Source organism: Danio rerio, chromosome 13 (assembly GCF_049306965.1).
Source record: "Danio rerio strain Tuebingen ecotype United States chromosome 13, GRCz12tu, whole genome shotgun sequence".
NCBI lineage: Eukaryota > Metazoa > Chordata > Actinopteri > Cypriniformes > Danionidae > Danio > Danio rerio.
In genome coordinates this window covers 28620630-28644149 of record NC_133188.1, presented here as the reverse complement: position 1 = coordinate 28644149, position 23520 = coordinate 28620630, and the positions used below count along the sequence as shown (strand labels likewise).

General features: G+C 36.5%; 5 protein-coding genes across 6 annotated transcripts; 1 reads left to right on the top strand and 4 right to left on the bottom strand.

The window, feature by feature from the left end:
- Positions 1–2044: 2044 nt before the first annotated feature.
- calhm2.1 (calcium homeostasis modulator family member 2, tandem duplicate 1) lies at positions 2045–4557 on the bottom strand. Of its 2 annotated transcripts, XM_005156784.5 has the most exons (3): positions 4371–4557; positions 3574–4196; positions 2045–3475 (listed from the first exon to the last, which is right to left on the bottom strand). In XM_005156784.5, exons 2-3 carry the CDS (start codon positions 4117–4119, stop codon positions 3089–3091), a joined length of 933 nt encoding a protein of 310 aa, XP_005156841.1. In that variant the 5' UTR covers positions 4120–4196; positions 4371–4557; the 3' UTR covers positions 2045–3088.
- A 1892-nt stretch (positions 4558–6449) lies between these two features.
- On the bottom strand, positions 6450–8360 carry calhm2.2 (calcium homeostasis modulator family member 2, tandem duplicate 2). The gene is made up of 2 exons (XM_693288.4): positions 7225–8360; positions 6450–7142 (listed from the first exon to the last, which is right to left on the bottom strand). Exons 1-2 carry the CDS (start codon positions 7768–7770, stop codon positions 6759–6761), a joined length of 930 nt encoding a protein of 309 aa, XP_698380.1. The 5' UTR covers positions 7771–8360; the 3' UTR covers positions 6450–6758.
- Positions 8361–9635: 1275 nt separating this feature from the next.
- On the bottom strand, positions 9636–14080 carry calhm1a (calcium homeostasis modulator 1a). Its single transcript, XM_017358898.4, has 3 exons — positions 13766–14080; positions 13109–13676; positions 9636–10897 (listed from the first exon to the last, which is right to left on the bottom strand). The coding sequence occupies exons 2-3, from the start codon at positions 13655–13657 to the stop codon at positions 10406–10408; spliced, it is 1041 nt and encodes a 346-aa protein (XP_017214387.1). The 5' UTR covers positions 13658–13676; positions 13766–14080; the 3' UTR covers positions 9636–10405.
- calhm3 (calcium homeostasis modulator 3) lies at positions 14077–17891 on the bottom strand. Its single transcript, XM_001344224.7, has 3 exons — positions 15451–17891; positions 15107–15362; positions 14077–14881 (listed from the first exon to the last, which is right to left on the bottom strand). The coding sequence occupies exons 1-3, from the start codon at positions 15735–15737 to the stop codon at positions 14429–14431; spliced, it is 996 nt and encodes a 331-aa protein (XP_001344260.1). The 5' UTR covers positions 15738–17891; the 3' UTR covers positions 14077–14428.
- A 52-nt stretch (positions 17892–17943) lies between these two features.
- On the top strand, positions 17944–22896 carry itprip (inositol 1,4,5-trisphosphate receptor interacting protein). The gene is given in 2 exon segments (NM_001017872.1): positions 17944–18093; positions 21081–22896. A coding segment is annotated over 1 exon segment (1620 nt). The 5' UTR covers positions 17944–18093; positions 21081–21094; the 3' UTR covers positions 22715–22896.
- The last annotated feature ends 624 nt before the right edge of the window (positions 22897–23520 follow it).

The following is a 23520-nucleotide window of genomic DNA, read 5'->3' as shown; positions in this document are numbered from 1 at the left end:
TATGGGCATCACCATATTGTTGCAGACCTTTCATTGTACAATAAAAACAATGCAAAGTTACAATAAATATAATGCTAATTAAGATAAACTCTTGTTAAATAAACCCACTGAACCTGGTACAAATTATTTCTTATATGGGTTCAGACTATACTTTAGGACTCTATATCTCCTACCAGAGGGAAGCAGTTCATAATGTGGTAACAAAAAATCTGTTAGATCATTTAGAATCCTTTCCACCTGATTAAGGACACAATTCTCATACAAAACTTGAGGATTAAAATATTCATCGTGCCCAACAGTTTTCCAAACTGTAATATTCCATTAATACATTAATATAAAATTGTTTATTTTCTTCTCATTGAGCAAATCATGCTTTCATGTGAACTTTTGATACACATTTAAGATTCTAATTTTACATTTGCTTCAAATACAGTGGATGTAAATCAGCTCACCGTAAACTGCCTGTTTATGCCAAAGGAGAAGATCATAATGACAAAATCGTTCCAAAATGAAAGAAAGAACACCACAGCACTGCTATAGACACAAAAGAATAGCATTAAAAGAATCAACCCAGGCTCTTGGTGATTACATACCTTGGTATACATTTTTAGAGGTGGCAAAATACTTAGCATGAGACCACACAGAGGTAAGCGGTCAGCTAAGCACGATAAGAAATGGCATCATACCGCCCCGTAGCATTCGTTTTAAAAATGAAATGCAGTCATACGTATTTCTGGCTACATAATTTGCAATCTCCAGAAATGTTTGTAGGGCTACATTTTCAGAATGAACCTTTGTTGGAAAAGGTAGTTTAGAAGCTGATTCCATCAGTCAAAACTATCATCCATTGATAATTGCGAGCATTTAAAGAAGCAGATGACAAAACTGTGCATGGCTTAAATAAACAGAAAGGTATATTATACTGTACACTCTAATATAGTTATCTTTATAGTTATCACACGTGGTGCAAACAGGTCTTATCTGGGCATGTGATCAAATGTCAATGAAGGATCCACTTTATCTTATCAATGACCATTTAGTGTTTCACAAGGATCAGTACTCTGGCCACTTTTATTTTTCACCAACTAAATAATCATTTTATCATGTCTCATGGTTTCTTTCTATTGTCAGTTTTAGGCACTAATCCTCTATTTATCCACGCTCTGACAACCAGGTACCCTCACAAATCATTGCATGCTTGGCAATCATCTCTGTCTGGATGAACGCCCATCATCTGAAGCTGAAATGATCAAAAACCAAGCTGTTGTTCAATCAAGCCAAAAAGCACCCTTGCCAAGGCCTTGTCATCTCAGTAGACAAGTCGGCAATCTCACCCACACAGAAAGCAAAATATCTTTGTGTCAAACTGGACAATGACCTGTTAGCCGAAAACCTCATACTAACCACAAATTTCTCCTATAAAACAGTGGCACTGGTTGCTCTTGTAACTCTTTCAACTACCTTTTGGCAGGCATCCCAGCATGTGCAATCAAACCTCTGTAGCTCAGCTGATATTAAAACTTCTCAAGTCACATCCATGCCTCGTCTCATGCATGACTTCCTATCCTTGCTCAAAGCAATGTCCTACCATTCGCTTTCATGCAATCCTCCACAATTTTAGTGAACAGTTCTTACAGAAACCACTTTTCTGATGAACGTTTTACCATTCCCTACTAAAATAGTACTTGTTTGTGAGTGTAAGCTGTGTAGAATCTGCATTTAGGTTTAGTAATAACCCTATTTGTGGGCGGTGCAGTGAGTAGCGCTGTTGCTTCACAGCAAGAAGGTCGCTGGTTCGAGCCCTGGCTGGGTCAGTTGGCTTTTCTGTGTGAAGTTTGCATGTTTTCTCCGTGTTCACTTGGGGTTGAATTGGGTAGTAAATTGTCCGTAGTGTATGTGTGTATGTCATGGTCCAAGTTTGGGGTTGAGCGTTGGTCTAACAACCCACCTCGTAAAAATTCGATGTTACGAAATACAGCCATGATGTTGCAGCCAAAAATCAACTTCGATATAAATGGCTCTGGAAGTAAGAGTAATAGCCCTATTTGTATGCAAAGCACTTTATTTATAGCATATAGCTTGACAAATAGCATGCCTGCCATCCTTTAATCACAATGGTCTCATATTTAATCCTAACACACTTTTGTTGGTAATTATACAGTACATATAAGAATCTGTTAAATATCTTACATTACAGTCAGTGTTAATAATGTCATTTGAACAGTTCTTTTACTTCCACACTTTTGATTTGCTTGGCACACTTGTATCAAAAAAGTTTTAGTAGGCATTTAGTCATTCGATCGACACTAATTTGTCTTTATTGCTTAGCAAAACATAACAAGAGGTAATTTCAACCTGAGAGTACATTGTGTATCTTAAAACAGATGCTTAATAGTTTCTTGTACAGTATAAAAATGACCATTTGAGCAGCAAATGGGCTCTATGCACAGCTAGAGTTTTAAAGTCAATGATAAACCTCCGGCAAAAGCCTAATGTGACTATTTTCAATTTCACAAGGTTGTTTTTACAGCCTCGAAGTTGTAATTTAATTACAAAGGATTCATTCTAAATAGACTTAAGCATTCATTTAGTTGTTCAAGAGATGAGTCAGTAGCAACAGGCTAGCACAGAAATTCCATTGAAAATACTGGAGTAAAATAAACGGTCATATTTTAAAGCCATGGCGGGGGGGAATGGAATTTAATGCAGTGCTTCTTGTCTAATCTGAGACCCACTTCATATTGTATATCTAACAGGCAGTGAAGATCGCTGATTTTTAAAGAAATTAGACCTTAAACGTGCCAATTTTATAATGGAAAGACATTTCATCGGAAGCCCTTGGGCTGCCTGGCTGAAAATTAAAAGTCTGTGTGCATGTAGCGCATTCACAACCTACAAAGAAAAGCTTATAAAAACAAGAAAACCCTTCAGTACATAATCCAAGTAGAAATCTCAATGTCATACGCAAACATGTTTCCCATAAAGAAAACAAAAAATTTAAGAAAACAAATTGTATATAATGAAACTGTATAAAACTGTATAATAGAATGAAACACCCCATTTTCCCCTACAAACTTTCTTATTTGCCTTAACAGTCACCGAAATCTTTTGAATACAGGTCCCATTTATTTAATCGACTGTACAAGGGAGTGTTTTCGACCTCTCTGTACAAGCAAACACCTGTGACGCGGTTCCACTCCAGTCTGGGAATGACGCTCTTGATGCCATTACAAGTTGCAAGAACCTCCTTTTCTTCATTTTCCAAAGCCACAAAGCCAAAGAAGTTTTTGACACAGTCAGCCGCATTGTATTTAGCATGTATTTCAGCTGTACGCTGGAAAATAGCTCGCTCGTTTGCACGATATTGAGTCCAGTATGCCTCCTGCTGATAGCCAAGAGTAGAGCAGCAGCTTTTTAGACAGAGGAGCAGAAAGACAGAAAGCGAAACAATTCCAACCAGCAACCATCCCAACAGCTAGAAGAGAGAGAGAGAAAGCAAAAGTTATGCATATCATATTAAAAAGACAATTCTACAAAGTATTGATTTAATCAGAGAAAGATTGTGATATGTACCTGGGATTCATACTGTAGCTGGCGTTCAATCACTTTAGTGTAAATAGTATACGGATCAGGTACATCCTTACATGGAAACTGGGCCATGATTTCTACAGTCTTTGTAGTTATAGGGAAATGATCCAGTGTAGAGGGGTCAACAAACTCACTGAAAGCACACACATACGCCTCCCCTCTCAGGAGAGAAATAACAGACCAAGTGATGGGGGCAACAATGGCTCTGCCCATGATGGATCCCATCAGAACAGAAGCAGCAGTCAGCGTTAATTTCCGGCATCCTCTGGTGCGACATTCAGACACCAAATCCCAGGTGCTTCGATTAAGTATCAATCCAATGACGAAGAAAGTCAGTGCTGGTACACCGATGGCTGCCATACCGTACAGGTAATTCTTCTTCGGCGAACATGGACAGTTAAATGCAAAAATGTTGTATGCTGTCTGACTGGCCACTGTCCCTAAACCTATCAGCCCATTGAAGATCATGACATCCTTACTCTTGAAGAAGAGCGAAACAAATTTGAAGTTCTCTGATATGAGAGCTGCCATCTTGTCCCGATGACCTCAATGGGAATTAATGCTGATTAATCAACGCCTTTCAGAGAGTCTCTGAATTAAAGCAGACTCTAAATATAAAGAGAAACAAACAGAAAGAGAGAGTACGTGTAGAAGTATTCTGATTCAGCTCAATTTCATGCAAAATACAGCCACTCTATGATCAAAGTTAGTCCGGGCATGCCTCAGCACGGCACCGCGCTCGAATTAGAAACAGAAAACAGTTCCGAAAGGGAAAGACTTACATTCCATTGCAATGAGGCACCAACAGTCTGCTGGAACATCCACAAAGTTTTACAAACGTGTAAAACTAAATGCAGGCATCAAAAAGAAGTATTTAAAACAAATAAGGTTTCTGTAGGTAGGCTTTCTGTATGCTTATGTTTTGGTGAAGTCCCTCCTTCGCTCTGTCTATTGTGTGCATGCGGCACTGAATCACCAGCGGGAACCACATCTGGTTTCAGCCCCAGCGGAAAGTATGAGCATTTAACTCAAACAGGCTGGGGAACATCATAAATTAAATCTCCTCTTATCCAACAACACAAGTCTTGTCACGATGATGTTTTCTTCCCATAATTAGTGAAGGAAAAAATATAATAGGAGTAAAATTAAACAAAGATCAAAGCAGAGTATTTTTATAGGCTTGTATACTGGCCACACCTCCAAACATTTGTGAACACAGAAAGGCTCTTTAAAATGGTATACACTGAAATATTTGAGCTTATGACAATAAATATAAATAAATTAAACATCTAGCATACAATATGATATATTAGTAAAACAATAATAAGTAACAGCCTAAATAATAAGTAAAAAAAAAATTAAGTCATTTGGAAGGTATTCATTTATTTATTTAACCACAGCATGGTGTAAATCTTGAAACTAAACCTTAGTCTTTTTTAAAACCATTTTATCCTTTCTTGTCATAAAAACATCACAGCTTATTAATTGGTCTGTCAGAATTGGCGTGCAATTATATCACACACGCACATTAGTTGTAGTACTGTGGAAAACGAATAGGTGAAAGAAGAAACCTAAAGGAAAAACTTAAATAGTTAATGCTCTAAATATTATATAATATCAATTTTCAGCGTTATTTTGCTGTTTAAAAGTGAATTTTCTGTTGCAAAGCGACAAATGAAGCACTGTTTGCACAGTCACACAAATCAAACAGTGGCAAATTCACTGCTCCTGAGTAAAATCTGGTCATGGGATTTTTCACGCTCACGACTGCAGATTTTTTTTTCATTAATTTTTTTCCAACTAAACTCAGGGAGCTCCAGCAGATGTAAACGTTACAAGCACAGACCAGTAAAGGGTGACAAAACAATGTTGCCTAATGTTTTAATCACTTTGATAGTGTTAATGGCTGCCAGTCAGTCCCTTCACAATTTGGTTTGTATGACGTTATAATATAGACAAGCCTCTTAGATAGCAGACATGGAGAAACACATCTAGACCAAATCTAGTTGAGTTTAAATACATTTTTATGCCACCCAAATTATTAGAGAAATGCAGGCTGTGGTGTGGTTGGAAATGTTATGCTAATAGGCGACATATATTGAAAGTGCACATTTCTATATCTAAAAAAACACAAATTAGTCTACATTATGATTTTTATTTTGTTAACAGAATAGGCCTGAATATTATTGGCTACACTGTAAATCTAATATATGGAATTTCAGTAATAATCCTCATACAAATTGAGGCAAGGTCCGACAAAATATGCATTTGACAAATTGAAACAGGGCGTCACAGTGGCATAGTGGGTAGCATGATTGCCTCACAGCAAGAAGGTTGCTGGTTCGAGCCTTGGCTGGGTCAGTTGGCATTTCTGTGTAGAGTTTGCATGTTCTCCCTGTATTCGTGTAGGTTTCCTTTAGGTTCTCCCATAAGTTCAAAGATAGGTGAATTGGGTAAGCTAAATTGTCCGTAGTGTATGTGTGTGAATAAGTGTGTATGGATGTTTCCCAGTGATGGGTTGCAGCTGGAAGGGCATCCGCTGCATAAAACATATGCTGGATAAGTTGGTGGTTCATTCCACTGTGGCAACTCCAGATTAATAAAGGGACTAAGCTTATTTTAAAAAATGAATGAATGAATAATTGAATGAATGAATAATTGAATGAATGAATGAAAATCGTAACAGCTTGTCCTTAACATCGACAGAGGAAGACCACACATGTAGGCTCATGCCTCATTAAAAACATACTAATATCGAAGGTTGTAGCACAGTAATAAAACACCAGACAAGTTTGATCTCGATCCATAAGCCATCATCATTGCAAAGGAAAACATACCTAAGGGCACTGTCTTGTATTTTTGCTTCTCTAGTTGCGGTTAAGTTTTTATTGCAGTAATAAGTTACACTTCAGCATTGAATATTTAATAAGATTTTAAATTAAAATCAGATTGCATGCTAACATTTAGTTTATGTATATTAATTAAAAAGTTTAATAATTGTATTCCCTGTTTTAGCTATTATACTTTTAAAATTATTCTACTAGTGTTCTAGTGTTCTAGAAAAGTGTTCTAGTCTGTGGCACAAATTTCATGGGCGTTCCTTCATGCCAAAGATATGAGTTTTTGGGTGTGTTTAATGTACATTAATTGAACAGCAATTTGTCAATTACTTAACAGTCATGCTCATTTGTGTACATGGCCCATTTGCTTAAGCGACTGTACAAGGGAGCGTCATCGACCTCTCTGTACAAATAAACACCCGTGATGCGGTTCCACTCCAGTCTGGGAATGATGCTCTTGATGCCTTTGCAGTCTGCAAAAAACTGCTTCTCCTGACTTTCCAAGGCCACAAACCCAAAGAAACTCTTGACATTTTCAGCTGCATGGTATTTAGCGTGTACTTCAGCTGTACGCTGGAAAAGAGCTCGTTCGCTGGCGCAGTATTCAGACCAGTACGCCTCCTGATGATAGCCAAGAGGAGAGAAGCAGGTTTTCAAGCAGAGAACCAGAAAGACAGAGAGTGAGATGAGTCCCACTAGCAACCATCCCAGCAGCTAGATTAAAAAAAGAAATAAAAATGAGATGTGCAAATCATAAATATGAAGTGTACATACAAATAAGTACTGAAAAAAATACCTGGGATTCATACTTCAGCTGGCGTTGAACAACTCCTGTGTAGTTTATAAACAAAACAGGCGTACTGTTACATGGAAACCGGGCCATGATCTCTGGACCAGGAGAAGCTGAAGTGAAATTGACCAAGGATGAGAAGTTCAGGAACTCACTAAAAGCACACACATACGCCTCCCCTCTTAGAAGCGAAATCACAGTCCATGTGATGGGGGCAGCAATTGCTCTGCCCACGATAGATCCCAACAGAACAAACGCAGCAGTCAGCGATAATTTCCTGCATCTTCTTGTGCGGCACTCTGACACAACGTCCCAAGTGTTTTGATTCATCATTACTCCAATGACGAAGAAAGCCAGGGCTGGTACACCAATGGCTGCCAGACCATACAGGTAATTCTTCTTCGGGGAACATGGACAGTTAAAAGCTAAGATGTTATATGCGGTCTGACCAACCACTGTTCCTAAACCTATGACGGTGTTCAAAATTGTTGCATCCTTATTCTTGATGTAAATTGCAATACATTTGAAGTATTCTGATATAAACACAGACATTGTATGTTTGCAGAGGTGTATCTCAGTTTATTTTTGCTGATGGTGATTGTCGTCTCTTTAAATTAAAGCAAAAAACCCTGACAAAAAGAGATATGAGAATCAGTGAAATCAGAAACAACTTCATTATACGAAATGTAAATACAGGGAAATATAAAGTCACATAAAAACAACTGCTTTATAAGAAAAGCTTTAGTTTCTCCAAGCCTCAATACACCAATTACACAGAACAATGAACCAAAAAGTTGAATTATTCCTCATATAAACACTTACATTTCATTGTCAGATGGTACAAATGGTCCCTCAAAGATGATGTACAACCAGAAGCAGATTGTATTCAAAACAACAACAACAAGATACCTATAGCTGTATTTGTTGTGTTAAAGAAGTGAGATCCTTCCCTCGCTTTATCTGTTGTGTATTTATAGCAGTGAATCACCATCAGCAATTACAATCTGGTTTCGGCCTTAAATGGATCTAATGAGCATTTAAATAAAACAGGTTGTGCTACAGTAATCGACTACAATAAAAAATCAACATTTGTTATAAACTATTGTCTTTAAAGTGACATGTCATCAGATAAGACTATTAGATCTTGTAAAAAATAACAATATATCAATATAAAAAACACTATATATAAGAATAAAATCTGTTTAAAGCTTATCAAATGATACTTATCATGTTCTACTATGTAATTCTATGTATAAACATCCAATATATTGTTAAAAAATAGGGACATTTTGCATTGTTTCCATTACATGATGTTATGTAAGCCTTGAAGTTGAACTAGGTGTGTTTAAAACAAAGGGTGACAAACGAAATTGGAATAATGAATTGGATCCCCCGTCATACACAGCAAATGAGATGTTTAGTCACACATGTTGTTCCTTCAAAGACACTGGTTTTCTTTTTTTTGACTCAAAAGCTCTCCATTGTCCACAGCAATGTAGTACACCTGGCAGCCTGACCTTTTATAGGGCACTCATTGAAATAGGAAAAACCCTGGACTGTATCTGCAGGTAATATATGACTTTTCAAATTATATTGTAATAAAAATACAAAAAAATACCAGCCACCAATAGCCCTATATTCTTTACCCTATAAAGCAGAGATGCCCAAACTAGGGTCTACGGGCCAAAGTTGGCCCATTCTAACCTTTGATTTGGCCCACCATCCCTTTTAAGAAGAGAGGGAGAATGCTGGGGAGGTGGTTGGAGCAAATATCTTTGACAGAGATTGTCATTTCAAATTGAATGTAACCTTTTGTTTGTTTGTTTGTTTGTTTAGTAGTTTTCTTTGTTTTGTCAATTACTCGACAGATAGAGGGCAATGCACAAGGCATTGGTGAGAGCAGATCAAGGCAAAGGCAGGTGCAGCTTAACGCATTACACATTAAACTCTATTATAATTATGGAATTGTTTATGTTTTTACTTCAAGAAATTCATTGAACATTTAAAAAAATTGTTAATATAAAAAATTGTTAATTAATGTCATTTAAATGTCATTTTCAGTCAAAGTCACTAAATTAAATAAGAATTATGGTGACTCATGATTAGATTTTATTTAGTAGAATATATAACTGTATATAAGTATGTAGTTGTTTGGACTTATTTGTTGAATTTATTGTGATTTAATAACTGAACTTAAAATGTTTAAGTTACTACTATAAAAGTTTGACAATACAAATTATCAACACAAATAATATATATGTATATGACTATATAGTCATAGTCATATAGTTTTCATATAGTACTCAACCAGTACTCAACTGTATCAAAACCTAAATGGTTTTAAAACTTATTTTGCCTTGTTTGCTGAGGCCCTCTAGTGGGCACCATACCCCTGGTAAGAAATCACCACATTAAAGTCACATTGAAATAAAATGGTCTCTTTTATTAAAATTGCAGCATTTATAATAAGTATTAGTGTGCGCTCATAATTTTTAAATTTATGACTGAATACCCATCTCTTTCTAGAATTTAACTTAGATTTTTTTAAATGAAGGAGCTTGGTTAAACCTTAAAATTAATGTTCTACTGCCTAAAAAGCATAAGTAAACTCAACTAAACATGAAGGTAACTCATGAACAGTCAAGACAGTGAATTACTTTAATTTTTAAAAACAACACTTGAGTTCCAAATCAACTTCCAAATGATATCCGCAATCTTTAATAGGTTTTTGAGTTATGACTGACATTGGATGAACAAACTTTTCCTTATTTCAAACTTATGTTTATTGAAATTTACCTATAAATTAAATTTTATTTATTCATTTTTTCTTCGACTTAGTCCCTTTATTCATCAGGGGTCGCCACAGTGGAATGAACCGCCAACTTAAATTTAGTTCGATTCATTTTGTTGCAAACGAGAAATAAAAAGTGGTATACTCATCATATCAGCAGCAAGATCATCATAATCATTGTATCATTATTATTATAACTTTGGTCACACCTTAGTTGAGTTACTAATCTTGTTTTATCCTATTATTTATGCTCTCTTTATGGAAATAAACAATATGTTTACAATAGATCAAATGAACGGTTGAGTCACATGAAAGGACATGCAATAAATACAATAGCAGAAAGAACTATCTTCACAGTGAAGCGCCTCATTCAGTTTTTAAAATACCACCATCAGGTCAGACTTTGGAATAGTACACCACAGCTTTTTTTTTGGTATGGCGCTCATCAGTGAGGCTGTGGGTATCTAAGTGTGCATGTCCATTCATTTCTTCAGTGCGTTTACTCAGCAGTAGCGGAGGTTTACATGTATGCCAGTTCCAGAGCACTTTGTTCATGTCGCCTTCTTTTCGGATTCCTAGAAGCCTCTCCTCATCACTCTTCTGTTTTTCTCCATCCTCATCTTTATTACCTTTCCCTTTCTTTGCAGGGGACTGTGGAAGCTGTGAAACAATTTCTCCACTGATGCTCTCAAAGTATTGCTGTATGCAGACTTTGGCGAAACTCTTGGCGTGCTCTTTGCACGTTTCGTCAAATAGTTTGCGCTCTGTGTCAATGTAATGCGACCAGTATTTGGTTTTTAGAAAAGCAGCTTGGGTAAAACAAGGTCTTATTGCCCTTACCAAGAAGGCTACGAGAGTTATAACCATCAAAAAGGTCCATCCGCATGCCTAAAGAAAATGAAAACACAACAGATTAGTGCCTTACATAATTTATCTTTCTCAAATCTTTTGTAGATGTAAAGATAATCTTGTAAATGTACAAGATTGCAGCGTGGTCCTGTAGCGTACTTGATTGTCAAGTAGCTATCGATTGAGCAAATAATGCACATGAGGATGACACCACCACTTTAATGAAAACTAGTTTTTGTAGTTTACATAAAGAGGATAACAGTATTTTCAAAACTTGAAATTTCAGGATGCCAAAATTGTACTGTTAAAAAACTATTCACCAAAATGCATTATAGTTTTAGATGCCATAAAAAAACAATTGTATAATTAAACACAGCCATATATATATATATCGACCCGCAGCCCAAGACCTGCTCAACACTGAAACTAAACAGAGCTGAACCTGGTTAGTACCTGGGTGGGCGACCACTTGGGAAAACTAGAATGCTGTTACTGTGATGTTAGGGAGGCCAGCAGGGGGTGCTCAACCTGCGGTCTGTGTATGTCCTAATGCCCCAGTACAGTGATGGGGACACTATACTGTCAGTGAGCACTGTCTTTTGTATGAGACGTTAAATTGAGGTCCTGACTCTCTGTGGTTGTTGAACATTGTGTAAACCCCGGTGTCTTGGCCTTCAAGGCCTCCCAATCCACCTTCATTGAACTGGCTGTATCACTGTCTCTCCTCTCCACCTGCAGCTGGAGTGTGGTGATCACACTGGCGCTGTTGTCCTGTGGCTGCCACCGCATCATCTAGGTGGATGGTGCACACTGGTGGTGGTGTGGAGAGACCCCTCACACTATTGTATAGTATTCAAGAGTATGGCAATAAACAATAAATGCACTACATAAATGCACATCACTATATTACTGATCTTTACTCATCTATATTTCTCTGTGTAGCATGTTTGATATTACAACTTTACCATAGGCAGATTTTATATTAATTTAGATGATGGTGATCCTTACTAAACAAAAATGTCAAGCAGGCATAAGCATATCATAAAACGGAAAACAGTAACAATTGGGTTCCCCTCAGGCTCAGCATGTAAAAGTTTACATAAAAAATTCTCTATTGTGTTATATATATAACATATATTGTGTTATGTATATTTAATATAGGTGAGGTCAGCAATGAGGCAATTTATTATTGCTCCGTCTGTTGCTAAATCATTGTACTATTTCTTTATAGTTAAATTGATTTTTATTTTTAATAGTCTATTATTAATCAATCTTGTATGCTTCAGCTTAAACCATTTTTATTGTTCTTTTATGTATTTTCAACATATTTTTGTATATATTTGTAAATGTTGTTTAACTGAATTGTATTGAAAAACTTACCCATGATGATGCTTTACATAAAACAATCTACCAATTGGACAATTATGGTAATAATACCAAAAAGAGCTTGCACTAACTGCCCTTCTAAAATACACAGTAAGTAGTGCAAATGGCATGAGTTCTCTCATGTGTAAAAAAAATGTTTTTGAAAATGTTTTGAATTTTAAAATTGTTTATGTGGACATAATCTGCTCATTTGAATACATCTTATTGATCCATTCTTTTTATTTGGATTGTTTGTTAAATTGATTGATTCATGAATGAAATTTTAATATTTTACTCACTCTCAATAGCATTCAAAATATGTTTCTTTAGGGAAAAAAAGAAGCTGAAATGGAAGAAGCTGAAACTGTGACCATTTGTGACTAATAAAATTAAAGTTGTTTTGGCTGGTTTTAATTTTATTATTATTATTATCAATGTAATGGTAGCCATTTACTGACACTTTGAATCACCAAAGTCCAGTTTTACTTTAGTAAAATGGTCACTCAATTTGGATGCCCTGGGGATGGATAAATTAGCTTTAAGTACATTTTCCCTCTAGATTTCATATATATATTTTTTAAAATAAAAGTTTGTAAATATTATTTACCTCATCTCATAGCTGGTTGGCTTAATGGCTGCAGTACTTTAACTGAGACTTTTAAAGTCCCTTTATGAACGAAAAAGGAGCAGCAGAACTGGCAGGCAGGCATGCATTCACTAATACCGCATTCGAAGAACAGGTCATTAATGAATCATAATCAATTACAACGTGTGTCCTTTTCAAGATCAAAACTGCGAAACATTACATCTCCCAGCGTTAAGCTTAATACTACTATTTGAAACAAAATAAAATTTAGGAATGAAGTTATGAAATAATCCAATTACCTGTGACAAACAGCGAATATACCTAGTGGCCGCTTCTCTGGAAATAATCTCATGCTCTTCAAATATGTCTTTACACGGAATCTTTGCTTGAATTTTCAGAAGCTCTTTTTGTGATAAGCTTTGATAGCTCTCGTTGACAAACTCGGATAAATCCGCCGTGGGACTGAAGGCGCACAAAAAGCTCTTGCCGTCCATTAAAGTCACGGCTATCCATACAGCCGGAGCGATGAGAGCGCGCTGCGTCATGGAGCTGAACATATAGCGCAATACCGCCGGATCTTTGCTGCGCTTTCCAACGGGTCTCTTCCATTCTTCGGTTAACACTGATATGTTATTGTTCATTACATATCCAAGTAAGAAGAACCATATTGGCGGAACGATGAGAATGCCGATGCCATAGGCATAATTGTAGTCTGGAAGGCAAGGGCATGTAAACTCAAATGAGGAATACATCTGAGCACTTGCCAGAGCCATGATGCCACAGATGCCATTCATGAAGGACTCTTGGTTGGCTTGCAGAAACTGGACCATAATCCGAAACTTATCCATTTTTAAAACGGGATTTCACCTTTTAAAGCAAAAAAGATCAATGTTATACACTTGTTACAGTTGAGAAATAATAGATAATAACTTGTACTGTAATAAACAAGAACTTACTCTGCCTTGTCAGAGAATGAAGAGAGAAAGACTGCTAAAGCAAAGCTGAATCCGCCACACTGATGAAACTTCACCTTGTCAACTTAATGCATCAATGCACATGACTGACAGATGGCCCCTCCTTTTCAGGCTCTTTCCTCACCTACATAGATGGGTGTGATTTCCGTCCTCACCTTGCCTAGTGCTTAAATTGTTTATTTTCAGAGAAAACGTATATCTAAATGACAAAAGATTTATGTAATGACTGATCATTTAAAACCTGAACCGAAGTCAAATGTAAAGACATGGGCAATAAACACAGAAATCAGTGATGGTGTCTCCCATAGAGCTAAAACTATAATTATTTATTTATTATCAATAAATACACACAAACTGTTCATAAATATACAATACATTGTCTTTTTTCAGGTGCTTCTGAGGTTCAGCAGTCATTTGCATCCAAGCCATATCCATGAGGTTGTTGTGTAATGTGTGTGGAAAGAGACATGCAAAATTACACAAACTAAATCCCAGCATATTCAAATGCACTAGCATGCAAGCTCTGGAACAAGGTAAAAACTAAATCTTTCAGAATGTTCTCAACAATAATCTGATAGTAATATCACAATTAAAAGCATTGTGTTCTCTTTTGCAAGATTCCTTGAGATCAGTTTTATTTGAGTTTTACACATCAGAGAATAATGGCCTTCCACTGTGGTCTTCCCAAGTGATACATGCTTTGGGTTTATAGGCCATCTTGGTCACGTCGAGTTCTGGTTTGCATTCGTACCATGTTTGCAGCAAATGATCCACCTGATCTTGTCTGGTTATACCATGCAAACGCTCCTCTTCTTCCTCTCCAAATTCATTTTGCACTGTGCTGTATCTGGGTGCACTGGAGAGGGGCATTCTCACAGTCACGTTCTCCCGCATGTTCTCAAAGAACTGCAGCACACTTTTTCTGGCAAAATCTCTTGCATGAAGGACACAGGTCTCATCGAAAAGCTTCTGTTCCATGTCCAGGTAATTGCTCCAGTAACGTGTCTGGAGAAAAGTTGCGTGATTGAAGCAAGGCTTGATGACGCGAGCCACTGCACCCAAAAAAATGAGGAAGAGGAGGATTGACCAGCCTATTGCCTTAAAGAAGATAAATTGAAGGAGAAGAATAGATGAATCATCTGGTTATGCAAAGCATGAAAGAATTTAAACACCTACAGGTCTGTTCCTTTGAACTTTGTACAGCTCAATCTTACTTAGCATCTGTCAAGTCAAAAGTGACAATGACAACTACGGTCCATTGAAAGAAGGCTATGTATGAACTTTTGAGAAATACAGTAAAAACAATTGAGACAACTCGCTCACCTGAGAGTAACAACGCACATAGCGTGAGACAGCTTTCCTAAAACTGCTGTTTCTGAAGATAACATCTTCTTTGCATGGCACCTTAGCCATGATCTTGACCAGTTCCAGGCCAGTGCTGTTGGGTATCCCTGTGAAATATTTGGGGTCTACATTCATGCTGAATGCACATATAAAACATTTTCCGTCCAGCAGTGTCATCAGAATCCAAACCATGGGTGCCAGAAGGGCCCGTTGCATCATTGATGACAGCAGAAATCTGTGAGAAAGACATTTTAACATGTTTACATTAATAATAGGAATGTTATTATGACGCATAACATTGTTAACATTAATTTCAAACTTACTTTACTACCGCCGGATTTTTTGCCCTCTTGCCAAGGGGTCTGACCCATTCTTCCATTAGCACCCCTGTATGACGATTAACTAACACTCCCAAAAGAAGAAGTATAATTGGAGGCACGAACATGACCCCCATTGCGTACATTTTGTTATATTGCGGTAAACAGGGGCAGTTGAAATCAAAACTAGTATACAACTTGACGCTTATCAGTGACAGTATTATACAGATACCATTGGAGATCGACTCAGAATTTGACTGGAAATATTGCAGTACCAACTTTAAACGATCCATTAACAGATTACGTTACAGCTAAGTGGTTTTAAATGTGTAAAAATTCTTTAAAAACTCTATAAACAAATGTGTAGGCTACTTATCTGACAATGACCGCCAAATAGCCTGTTGTGTCTGCGTTGCACAGAAAGTAAAGAAAAAAAACTCGAATAATTTAAATCTCACTGGAAAGCTGTTTTATTAAATGTATATAATTTTCTGTATCACGTAGTTACGAATCCTTAATCAGTATTAACACATCTCTCGAGCTCTGCGTGCTGAAGTGATGGCTTTGCTTGTCAAAAGCGCGCTCCTGTAATCTCTTTTTGGACACGCCCAGATGTGCGCGCGCCAAATACCTGACATTATTATTTAAAAACTGGTTTGGTTTCGTCTGATATTTTTTGATAGCTGATTATTTTAAGACCTATAATTATGAAAACTGTACCTAAATGCTTAATTATAGAGCAAATATGACTTATTTTTTTATTTATTTCCTTGACTGAATGGTTCTCGCGACTGAAACAATAATTAGGCTTGTATGCTATCATTCGAAATTACAGATCTACTAAAAATCATTTAGATTAGATTGGACTCAACTTTATTGTCATTACACATGTACGTATACCCTCACAGATCTATCCTTTAAATTCACATTGAAGCTATACAATATATTTGTGCACATACATTAGATTGGTCAGTACTGAAGCCAAATCTGGAGCTTATCTAACAAAATAACCTATAATAACGATTTAAAAACTAGAACACTCAAACAAACAAAAAAAATTAAATACAAATTTTAAAAAGAGGAAAAATCAAGAGAAACGAAAAAATAGAAAAAGTTTGTTAAAAGTTTGTAGGTTGTAATTTTTGTGCAATATTTTGCTTGAATTTGTTTCTATTATATTTCAATTACTAAATATGTCTGGTGACTAAAATATTATTTTAATAAATATATATGTTTAATAGATCTGTTTACCAAAATACATTTCCTTATATTCACTGAGAAATGGATAAAAAAAATCATTTTCAAAATGGGGTGTGCTCAATTATGCTCGATATATGTTGAGTACTGCAGATATTAGCCTATAAAGTGCAATTTTAAAAAAAATATGGTGATATTTTACAAATGGATCTACTATGAACATTATACACAATGCGTTAATAGAGATTTACAATAGATGAATACATACAGGTTGCTATTAATAATCAGAGGTATGCAGATATGAAAAACGTAAATTTATTTTTAAACTGGCACAACATTCATTCATTCATTTTCTTTTTGGCATACTCCTTTTATTAACCTGGGGTCGCCACAGCGGAATGAACCACCACCTTCCAGCTGCAACCCATCACTGGGAAACATCCATACAAATACATACAATACGGAAAATTTAGCTTATCCTATTCACTTATATACCACTTTGGACTGTGGGGGAAACCAAAGCACCCAGAGGAAACCCATGGGGAGAACATGCAATCTTCAAATAGAAACGCCAACTGACCCAACCGAGGCTCGAACTAGCAATCTTCTTGCTGTGAAGCGATGGTGCTACCCACTGTGCCACCTACATGTTCTTATAATTAGAAATTAAGTAAAATAGTACAACCTGCAAGTAAAAATCAGACTATCAACTGTTCTTACATCACCTGTTATTGTAGTTTACAGCAAGTAGAAATAAAAAACAGCATACCATCGCTACCAAGTCTTAATTACCAAGATTAGCAGCACCCATTACAATAGCATTTCTTAAATGTTTGAAATGATCTTCTTGTCAACAGGTTTTCTGACAACCACTGTCTCTTAAAACGCCATTGTTGTTGAATTTTGGTGAGGTAGCGACCTCTTGTGGGCGTATCTGTCCTTCGACTTAAGCAGCCACTGCGCATGTCTTTAAGCCTATAATTTTCCTTAACGTATTAAACCTGATCTGTATGTTGTATCTCGGCAAATCACTTATTAATAATGTTTTAATTCTCAAACACGGAAGTTATGCTCATTTGTATTTAAGCATTTTATTTTTAATTGCATGGACATCCATATGAACTAATAATAAAATTGTAACTAGTGGTGACTTTAGAACTTTTCCTCACGTCGAGGAAAGTGTGTGCTGTCCCCAGAGAATAGTCTCTCTATGCGTGCGTGTGTGAGACATTTGATGTTGACTCAAGAGCGGGGCTGAGTCTGACCCACGTGCTTTTTATAGAGGAGCGAAACGGCCTCACTGGTCACTTCCTGGATGTGAGAGCAGCTTCAAGTCGTCGTGTGGAGCAGATGAGGAAACCGAGGAGTAACGGAACCGCGCTTTCTCTCGTGTCGGTTCAGTTTCAGGCTGAAACAATGAGCAACGCTGGACTTTAACTCTTGGATTACGGTGTAAGTTACTATTGTGTTCTTGGCTAAAAGAAAGACCCGCCACGAGTGGTATCGTTACAAATTATTCAAGTGACCGTAACAGCTGTGATAAAAACAACAACAAGACTCTCGTAAAACATCGCAAGACGTCAACGTAAAACTGAAATAAGCAGATTGTGTCGTTTTGAAGGAGAAGCTGTAAGATGCTCTTCCTTGTAGTCGTTAGTTATTGCGTCACCGCCCTCTGATCTTCACGCTTGAGGCGTTTGCTCATTTCTTAAACCTACCAGTGACTTTAATCATTAAAGTCCCGCATTTGAACAGTGTTTCTGTCGTAATAGTGTCTAACTGTTTTCATGTTTGTTTAGTAATGTTGTAATTGTCTAGACTCCGCCCTTTTAGTGTTTTGTGGATCGTGGGAATCTTTTCAGCGCCACACCAATTCCACAATTAATTTCTTCACTGGAGCTCGACTGGTGTGAGTCAGATACCCATGCTGGCATCATGTAAACTATGAAGACCTATTTTGATGATGTTTTATTATGTTTAACTAAGAATATTAATGCAGTTTCACATGGATATTTATTTTCATTAATATTTATTTAATGTACAATTCCAAATCATGACCAAGTTGTTTGTATCTCTCTTTTATAAAGAGAATACACTAATAAGGGCACATATTTGGGCCTGAACGGAAATAAGAAGTAAAACAGAAAATAGAAACCACCCCTTCCTCTGCACAGTGGGGAGAAGGTGATGAACTTTCAGAATGAATCACATGGTCAAAGTTTTTTTTAATAAGCTGTTTGATCTTCTTACACCACAGGTCTTAGGTTTGAAAACATTAAGATTTGGTAGAATTTTACATCTAGTCATTTAGCAGATGTCTTTGTCCAAAACGGCTTAAATTAAAGAAGTATTAAGTGATTCAATAAGACAAGGCTGTAGGGTTGCACGGTTTACCGATACTGTGGCTCTAAAATACTTTTTTAAACAGTAGTATTATCATTAACAGTTCTACAATAGTTAATATTGCATGTGAAATAATTCAATCAATCAATGATTTTATTTATTTTATTATTATTATAACAGCAAAAGAGTCACAGTACAAATAAAGCAGAGAAAGTCTGTATGAATAATACTTTTTCAATAATAAGTGAATTAATAAATAATATGTATTACAACATATAAAATATAGTATTTCTCACTGTTTGCTTCGTTTCATAGATTTGAATTATAAATTAATACAGTATAAAAATACTACCTTGTATTGTGATACTTCAGCTGGTGTAGTATCGTGACATGAATTTATGGTATCTTGACAACTCCACAAGGAAGTACACACAAGAAGTGTGTTATAAAAAGGAATTGTTTGTGCTCAGAAAAATAAGTGCTAGAGTTAGGGAGAAGTTTCTACAGATGGTTTGTCAAACCCACCCACCTGTGTGAATCTCGCTCTATAAATGCACAATGTTTTTTTGTTTGTTTGTTTGTTTTATGATCACAGAAAGGCTGCGTATATTTATTGAAAAATCCAATATAAAAAATCTTTCCATTTTAATTGTAATATGATTGTCAAATATGCAAAATTGCTGCTTTTTAATAATTCATTATTATTAATGCACTTATTAATTATTATTATTATTAATGCTCATTTACAGGTTTATATTACCATCTTTCATGATATGTTGTTTTTTCAGCATCGTTTTCTGAAAACATGGACACGTTTTACTTTTATGATTCTTTGATGATTAGATTTTTCAAAATGACATTTAAAGAAAATATTTTTTTTTACATTATGCATGCATGTAACATATGTATGATTGAATGTTTCCAGGATGAATAAAAGGGGATTAGGTTTATTTTATTGTATGTTTGAATAGAAATGTATCATAGTTTACAAAAGATATGGAGCAGAAAAACTGTTTCTAACATTGATAACAATAATAAATGTTTCTTGAGCTCCAAATCAGCTTACTCAATTAGTTTATGAAAGATCATGTGACACACTGAGTACTTGAATAAACTTGAAAATTCAGTACTTGAAAATTCACATTTGAATCGCAGTAAGGTTTTATGTTAAAATCCTAAATAAATTAATTTAAATTGAATAATATGTCATAGAATTATGTTTTTATAGTATTTTTAATCAATGTAGCCTTGGTGCCATGTTCGAAAACATTACAAGAATTGCACTGTTTACAAAATTCTGACTAAAATTCTGACTTTTTGCAACCTGAAACCAAGTGCATAAAAAGTGCATAAATACAGTTATTTTTGCATTTTTCAGGACTGAATATTTCCTATGTACTAAAGAAAATAATTATTTAAACATTGCTAAAATAACTTGATTATACTTAAGCATAAGAAGTTTTGTTAACAGTACAATTTAAAAAAAGAATAAGAACGTTTACTTGCCGTATTACCAGTTGTTTTCATGTAACTTGTAAGTGTAAATAAAAAACTAAAAATAATGTTTAACTTAAGATATCAAATCAGAAGGCTGTTTTTCTATTTAATGTCTGTACACAAGACTAACAAAACATGTCTCCAATCCTTGAAAAAATTTTTGGACACCAAAGTGTACCAGATACATGGAATGTGCCAGTAGCTTGCAAACAGTATAAATATGGCATTTTATCAGCTTCATACCAAGAGTCACTCAGACTCTTAAGTGCCACACCATAAATAAACCAATTACATAACTTCCCCCTTAGTGTATATACAACATTCCATCCTTGGCTTTAGTCAAGTCAAAATGTCTAAATTCTTTGCAGAGATCAGATTACATAAGTTTTCTTTTACCCAATGAAACAGAAAAAGTAATTAAGCATTTCCCAGGTTATCTAGCTGGGTTAATTCATGTTTATTAAGGGTTATCTGACTTCCTTTCCCGGTGCAGGACAGTCTTTGTATTCGAGTTTACAAATAACACTCTGACAATGGCATGTTTTATTTTTTCTTACAAAAGCTAGAAGTGTTTTTAATTCAAAAATGTGTTTTCCCAGACACACACTAAAGGATGCAAGGTGCGATTGCACGAGTTTGCATGGTGGTAGTAGCGGCAATCCTCAACCACCCCCTTCTTTTCCCCAACGAAAACACCACCGTCCCCGAGCAAGATGAAGACCTCCTGGCCCGGATGAAAGAGCATCAAGAGAAACTTGAGGCTGAACAGAAGCGCCTGGAGCAGGAGATCTCACAGAATGAAACATCTGTGATCGGTGATCAAGACGGTTATGGCTGGTACTTTTGGAGTGCCCTCTGCCTTGTCATTTTCTTTACGATTGAGGTTTGCAGGCAGGATATAATCCCTGCTGAAATTCCAGACCCTGCAGAAGACGAAGATGGAGATTGCAGTACTGGTTATCTCAGCGCTAAGTCTATCGTATTAGATAGAGGTACCCTAAATAACTTCTGCAGGACCCGCTTCTTTCCTTACACCAATGAAAGTGGTAGAGTGCGGGAATTTATTGAGGGCTTTGCTGATGATTTGCTGGAGGCATTGAGAAGTATTTGTGACCTGGAAGCTGACCTGGAAGTTGAGGACTTTGTTGGGATAGGCAGTATGTTCGAATCCTGGAGGGTCTCTAAACCTCCTACATGTGACCTAATTGTGCCTTTTTCTCCTCCGCAACCACTCAGGTTTCAGTTTGAACTCTGGTGCGACCCTTCCACTGAAATCCCACTAGACCTGCAGGGATGTGGAAGGATTCAACTCATTAAACCCGGTGGAAATGGCACGGATTGTCTTTGTGGCTCTACCGATCTTGGTGATGATATGCTGTGTTTGCTTCATAATAGAAATGAGTGTGAAGTACTTGAGGACAATGCTTTGCCGGAGCTCCTCTGTGCAAGGGACACCACATATTTGTCAAAAGGTCAGATCATGAGATGTTTCCAGATTTCTGTGAGCAAAGCTTGGGGCCAAATCTCTCATAAGTACGACTTTGAGCTGGCATTTCGAAACCTGGACTTTCCTGGAGCTCTGAAAATCAAATTTCCATCCGGAAAGACAGTCGTCCTTAATCTTACCCCTGCTGTTCAGTTTGAGAACACGGATGCTTACCTCATCTCTCATTTCCCATCTGACACTAGCAAGTCCTCAGACACTCATTGGCAACTCTCGCTAAGCGTTTATGAGAAGAATCTGCTTAAACACCTAGCGAAAAGCCTTCCTACTAATTCCTGTCACATTCATTGCCTTCAAATAGTTGCTTTTTTGCACAAAAAGCAGACCACATTGACAGGGAGAAGTGCCTTTTGTAATTATCATATAAAAACAGCGCTGTTGCATTTGTTGTTGAGTAAACGTCCTGCAATGTGGCAGCCGCAGAATCTCGATAGCCGATTACGAGATCTGCTCAGCTTCCTTCAACAAAGCCTGGAAGAAAAGAAACTCTATCATGCTCTTGTTGGGAACTCTCGCATCCCGGTTGAAATTCTTGTTCCCAAAATAATTCGTACCGCAGAGCCGATAAACTTATATAGGCCTCTTGTGTTACAAAGACACGTTTACGCCAAAATGGAGGAGCATTTTGAGGAGATGGTCAGAAATACCTCAGTGCTTGTTCAGGAATATACGCCTCATTTTTCGAATGGTCACGTGAGGCATGAATTCAGCTCAGCGGAGCAAATTTAGACTCTGGTTTCGAGTGCTGGGAACTTCAACAGCCTCATTACATGAAGTAATGCACCTTCAATGTAAACCACATATTAAGCACTGACTGTTACTGTTGCGATTATGATGTATGGGGTTTCTTCAACTATGGACACTTTTAGATCATAGGTGCAACTTAAAACTATTTTTATATATAAAGGCCACATTAAAATAAGTTGGAAAGTTTTTCTTGTATTATTTCACAAAGGGGAAAGCTGTCAGTAGAGAACATGCTTGATTTTTTTTTGTTTGTTTTGTCATGAGCACATGGTTGAAGAAACACCCTCTCGTTGTTCATCTGGCAGCTGTTTCAGGGTCTTATTTCAAATTATGTCATGCTAGCCTCATACATTATGTAACATTATCAGAGTATGGGACTTGTGTATGTGCCAACACTTAAGAGATTGTTGATAACAGCACCGCCAAGCAACTACAAGCCACTGTAAACAGTGGTGTAGATGTCAAAGCTGCTTCAAATTCTGAAATCTGTCCTGTATATTGTGCTGCTGCTTATTTTACTGTTTTATAAAGAGTTTGATTCCTTTTTTAATTGGTCTGCACAGTAGCAGGGGAATTGTTTTACTTGACACTTTGTGTATGGAATTACATTTCTTATTATAATCTTTATTTAAAATATTTTTGTATTTTAAACATACACACACACACACGAGAATTGCACTAAACAAACTTGTAAGTCGTTTCCCCTACCAGGAAGCAATGTGTTGCAGCCTTACAGCATGTAGTGTATGTCTTAGCTGCATTTACTCTCGCCTAAAAAGGAAAGCAAC

What these genes read in the sequence shown, in the direction of transcription:
- calhm2.1 (XM_005156784.5), bottom strand. Translation starts at nt 4,119, where the DNA reads ATGGCAGCTCTCATATCAGAGAACTTCAAATTTGTTTCGCTCTTCTTC. An exon ending in AGCTACAGTATGAATCCCAG is followed by an intron (nt 3,476 to 3,573) that starts GTACATATCACA and finishes TCTCTCTTCTAG; the next exon opens with CTGTTGGGATGGTTGCTGGT.
- calhm2.2 (XM_693288.4), bottom strand. Translation starts at nt 7,770, where the DNA reads ATGTCTGTGTTTATATCAGAATACTTCAAATGTATTGCAATTTACATC. An exon ending in AGCTGAAGTATGAATCCCAG is followed by an intron (nt 7,143 to 7,224) that starts GTATTTTTTTCA and finishes TTTTTAATCTAG; the next exon opens with CTGCTGGGATGGTTGCTAGT.
- calhm1a (XM_017358898.4), bottom strand. Translation starts at nt 13,657, where the DNA reads ATGGATAAGTTTCGGATTATGGTCCAGTTTCTGCAAGCCAACCAAGAG. An exon ending in ATATTCGCTGTTTGTCACAG is followed by an intron (nt 10,898 to 13,108) that starts GTAATTGGATTA and finishes CATTTTCTTTAG; the next exon opens with GCATGCGGATGGACCTTTTT.
- calhm3 (XM_001344224.7), bottom strand. Translation starts at nt 15,737, where the DNA reads ATGGATCGTTTAAAGTTGGTACTGCAATATTTCCAGTCAAATTCTGAG. An exon ending in AAAAATCCGGCGGTAGTAAA is followed by an intron (nt 15,363 to 15,450) that starts GTAAGTTTGAAA and finishes TCTTTCTCACAG; the next exon opens with ATTTCTGCTGTCATCAATGA. An exon ending in ATGTGCGTTGTTACTCTCAG is followed by an intron (nt 14,882 to 15,106) that starts GTGAGCGAGTTG and finishes ATCTTCTTTAAG; the next exon opens with GCAATAGGCTGGTCAATCCT.